At 37.4% G+C, this 5,274-nt stretch overlaps 1 protein-coding gene across 1 annotated transcript; it reads left to right on the top strand.

Moving 5' to 3' along the window:
* Positions 1 to 1,192: 1,192 nt before the first annotated feature.
* LOC102492188 (60S ribosomal protein L29) lies at positions 1,193 to 2,336 on the top strand. Its single transcript, XM_006139878.3, has 2 exons — positions 1,193 to 1,731; positions 2,153 to 2,336. Exons 1-2 carry the CDS (start codon positions 1,226 to 1,228, stop codon positions 2,334 to 2,336), a joined length of 690 nt encoding a protein of 229 aa, XP_006139940.1. The 5' UTR covers positions 1,193 to 1,225.
* Positions 2,337 to 5,274: the final 2,938 nt, after the last annotated feature.

Raw genomic sequence — 5,274 nt, 5'->3', positions numbered from 1 at the left:
AGACATCACCAAATTCCCACCACCAAAAATATTAGCAATTAAATTATAAAGTGAGCATTACAATACTATATTTATAAAAAAAAATGAAGAACTTAGAAATTTTTCATATTCCTTTCTTTTTATTTATTTTTTATTATCATCATAATCTTGTTTATATTACATTGGATTGCATATAACTTTACAGTGTATCACATTGCTTTTTCTAAAGGGAATGCCATGCATGTCAGTCAGTACAGAGACATTGATCTCCCCACTTCATCATTCAATATCAATAACAAGACCCTGGCATTTGATATTCCTTTCTTTTTTGTGAACAATAAATTATTCTTGGTAACCATATTTGGTAGGTTTATGCAAGAAAAAACTTGGTAAAAATGGGTATCTTTATAAAATTTGTGACATTTTTTGCAGTAATTTACCACTTTATCTTAAATACAGATTTTTAAATAAAATGCACATCAGAGAACATTGTTTATCTTTTAGTAAATAAGCCTTATAGTAATCAGTATAAGACACTTGTATCAAACATAAACATTATGATGGGAGTAGTTTAAAAATTCCTTGTACCTGGTAAAGCTTTTGCTCTTGTAAATACTTCAAATAGATATTCTTATTTAATAAAAATAAGAACTGTTAGGGAAGACTGAAAAACTTTCTGAAAACCACACTTAGATTTTTTTTTTCCTTTTAGAGAGAGATTTTTGCTATAGGGCATGTGCGCTCGCTGGAGAGACAAAGAGACAGAAATTAAGAAATCACTCCCCAGATTAGATGGCTACTCTGCAAATACGTTCTCTTTCATTCTTCTCTTGGGATTTTGGGAATGCATGCACACATGCCCAACATGAGTTTTAAGCTACCGGGTCTGGAACTTAAAGCGCAGTCAACTATGTGTGTGAGTCCAGCGATATATAAACATCACACCATCTGCTGGTCCCAAACCACATTCAGATTTAAATAGATCTGGTGCACAAGTCCATGCCAGCCCTACATTCGCAGAACTATTTTCTTACCCAGACAATTGAAACTAAGGAGCTCTCTGATTAAAAATAAATTAAGCCAGAATTATTAACTTAGAGCTAATAAACAAGAAGTTCTTACTAAGGGAGTGATATAGGTAGACTCCTCCAGCCTACAGCTCTCCACCTGATTACTTCAAGAATTACTTCACCCTTTTCTTCTTCCAGCCCCAGACTCCTCGGCAGCCGTGGGTTTCGGTGCAGACATGGCCAAGTCCAAGAACCACACCACACACAACCAGTACCAAAAATGGCATCGAAATGGCATCAAGAAACCTCGATCACAAAGATATGAATCTCTTAAAAGGGTGAACCCTAAATTCCTGAGGAACATGAGCTTTGCCAAGAAGCACAACAGGAATGGTCTGAAGAAGACGCAGGCCAACAATGCCAAGGCCATGAGTGCACGACTGGAGGCCATCATGGCCCTCAAAAAGCCCAAGGAGGTTCAGAAGGGTGACCCAAAGGGCAGCAGCCTCAAGATGAGTGATCTTGCCTACATTGCCCACTCTAAGCTTGGCAAACGTGCTCACGCCCATATGGCCAAGGGCCTCAGGCTCTCTCGGCCAAAGGCCAACAAGGCCAAGGCTCAGACCAAGACCCAGACCAAGGTCCAGGCCTCAGCTGCAGCTCCATCTTCAGTTCCCGCTCGGGCTCGGGCTCAGGCTCGGACTCGGGCTCCCAAAGGTGTCCAGGCCCCCACAAAAGCCCCGTAGTAGAGGCCTTTGCCAGTATGAGGACAGAAGGACTGGTGACCCCTGGGCTGCTCTCTGTGTGGGGCTGCTGTCCTTCCATACTGTGTGTATGAATAAACCTGAGGTGGGAAAAAAAATTACTTCAAGCAGACGAACAGGTAGAAATAAAAATACAACACTTCTATATCTAATATTGTTAAATTGAGTTTCTAAGAAAAAAATTGAATTTAGTTTTCTAAAGGGTAGAAAAAGATCAAAGAAGATGCTACCCTTTGAATATGTCCTAAAATAACTTGGATTTTAATAGAGTGATGATATAAAATACAAGATACAGAATTGTTTTGTCACTCGAATTTCATAATTATAGGTACATTTTAAGTGACAAAATAAATAGTCTCATTGCTGGCATTCTTTTGAGTCCTTTCAATCTTCCTACAGAGAGTGGTTTTCTGGAGGATATACATGTGTCTCAGAAGGCTTCACTGATTATATTTCCAAGGAATTCCGAGCACCTCATGATGCTAGTTTAGTGCAGATTGGCATTGCTCCTACCTGTGACGTGGTTGCTTCTCCTACAGTCCTTATTGCTGAATTACCAACTTTGCATTTTAAGTGTACCTGAAGCATCTCTCATGATTCCATTATTTTTTTACTCTAGCATCCCAATCTTTTGATTAAGTCATCAAAAACTTGGAGGTGAGAGAAAACATATCTTGAAATGAAGGTACCACAATTTCTTGTCTCTCTAAGTCATCCTGTTGTTATTTTCCCTTTAGAGCTCCCTCAGCAGTAACCAGCATATTTTCTCTATTTCAGTAAAAATACAAAGTTTTCCTACCCTGGAATTGCTCTCTACATATGCTAGAGCAAGGAAAATATTCTAAGTTCCAATACTCTGATCTAATATCTATATTTTTTGTTTGTTTGTTTGTTTGTTTAGAGTCTTTTGCTAAGGTACATACACTCACCAGAGAGACAGAAAGCAAGAAATCACTTTCTAGGGGAGCATGGCCATGCCATAAACCCTTTTCCTCCATCTCCTCTGTGATTTTAGGCACACATGCACATGCTCCTGGCATGAATTTTAAGCCACCAGGTCTGAGACTCAAACTGTACTTTGCCATGTGGTAGTCCAGTGCATTAACGACTATGCTACCTGTTTGTTGGCCCCCTTAGACAATTTTTATAAGAACATTTCTGGAGAAGTAAGTGCTTTCTTGTCCTTCATAAAATCAGCAAATGGTTGGACCAGGTCATCTTCTTGCCATCTACTGGACTGATCCCCAAATTCATTCATGCATAAAATATAACTTTGATGGGATTATGACTAACAAGATATTTACGAACTCTTATTTCAAATATAAAAGCATATTTGGCTAATTAGTATTTCAAGAAGGATTTTGGTAAACTGGCCAGCCTTTCTATTATAAACAATTACAGTGTTAGATTAACATATTTTAAAAAGGATAAGCTGGCAAGAAATAAAGAACAATTGGCCCAACATCTAAGTGAATGTAGGAATCAGGAAATGCAAGCTGAGAAGTGGAGCTAGCTCCGAATTTGCCATATTGTGCATATTTAAGCTTTGCTCACATCAGGAATGGAACACAAATCCACAGACCAGCCTTCATAGATACTGACATGTTTTTCTTCAAATTTTGATATTAAGTACAGAGAGTTCAATGTTTGTCTTCCTCACGCCATACCTACTCCTTTATGTTTTTCATATATGCTTATATTTTACAATTCAGTTTAAAATGCAAGAACATTAGTAATGATATTGTCTTTTTTCAGTATCCTGCAACTTTAATAACACAAAATCGAAATGCTAGTTATCTTTCGACAATAAAATGTTATTAACAGGCCAAAATAATTACATCTATGCTGCAATTGAAAATCCAAACTAATCAATGTTCTTTACACTTGATTTAGAACAGCCAATTGTAATATAATTTAAGTTGTTTTAATTCTAAATTCTGCTTTTTTTTGGTCAATTTTATTTTCTATGTTCCCTTCATTTATATTGTCTTATATTTTAATGTCAGTATTCTTTCTAGGTTACAAGCACAATATTTGTTTTTGTTTTGTCTTTAAGAGATTTTTATTTTGCCACAGGGCACATGTGCATGCCAGAAAGACAGAGAGAGACAGAGAGACAGAAAGCGAGAAATTATCCCCTGGGGAGGTTGGGCATCCTGCAATCTCTTCTCCTTTATTCTCCTCTAGGGATTTTGGGCACGCACACGTGCACCCATTGTGAGCTTCAAGCTGCTAGGTCTGGGACTCACATCGTGGTTGACTACATGGGAGTCCAGTGACGCAACCATTTTGCCATCTGGTGGTCTCTATGGTAACAAACACAATTTTTAATGTATGCTCCAGTCATGAACTCAAAACAATAGCAAAGTAATAATAATAGGCAGTTTATAATCAGCTGCTAGAAGTTTCCTTTCTCAAATAATATCTTTGGCTGCAACTTACAGTAATAATAATAAAACTTATTCGGCATAAATATTCCTTTAAAGCTGACTGCAGGTTATATAAATAAGAGGATCCATTAGAGCCCATTCTTTCGTGAACTCATAAAGACCAGAATGTTCCTATAAGATTCATTTAAAATAGACATCAAGCCTGGGGCCACTATCCGGAAAAGTATTTCCCTCATAAAAAAATGTCAATATTATGGGTTCACCATAGCTGACCTTACTAAAACATACTTGCTACTAAAGTTTTGACTCCACAATCCTGAAGACTCATTGCTTCTCTTTGGTAATTCTCTCTCAGCAGATAAATGATTCCCTTGTCCCTACTCCAAAGCCAGCTGTGCTAGTTCTATTGAAAACAAGCCTTGTTAAATCTCCGAGCCTCATTTATCCTTTCCCTTTTGCCTTGGTTCCAATGTTTTTCTTTATTTTAGCAGTAAGCCTTTCTCTGCCCCATGAAGCCTAATATAATCTCATTAATATTTCTTCTTCTGTTTTATATAAAAATATGTTTACCTAAGTTAATGACTCATTTATAAACTCAAAATAACTAAGTATTCTGATACATATAGCAAGTTTACTTCTTTGTGCATAACATTTTCTTAAACAGGCACATTTTTATAGTGAGAATGTATTTTACTTTGAGGTGGGAGTTTGCTTAGATTATTGTCCAGGATTTGGGAAAGCAGATATGGTATTCCCTTTATCTGTGGGGGGATGGAATCCAAGACCTCGTGGATCCCATGGGTAGTTCTAAACACAGTATGTACATTGCTTGTCATCTGATTACCAAATCGGCTCTTCAGTGACTAAGACCTGGTAGCATATATAGTGTGAATGCTTGCCAAAGAGATGATTCCTGCCATAGGTGGGATGGAGAGATATTTAATTACACTTATGAGAATGACAAACAATTTAAAACTTACTGAGTTTTCTGGGGGGATTTTCAGATGGCAGTTTACCATGGGTAATTGAAACTTCAGAGAGCAAACTTACAGATAAGGCAGACTACTGTACTGATAGATGCAAAGGCAGAATGTATGTGTAAAGAGGAGAGGGGCGCCATGGTGACTGAAA

This window comes from Tupaia chinensis, unplaced genomic scaffold (assembly GCF_000334495.1).
Source record: "Tupaia chinensis unplaced genomic scaffold, TupChi_1.0 Scaffold000009_1, whole genome shotgun sequence".
Taxonomy (NCBI): domain Eukaryota; kingdom Metazoa; phylum Chordata; class Mammalia; order Scandentia; family Tupaiidae; genus Tupaia; species Tupaia belangeri.
The sequence above is the reverse complement of the archived record's forward strand: the minus strand, read 5'-3'. Positions and strand labels throughout refer to the sequence as shown.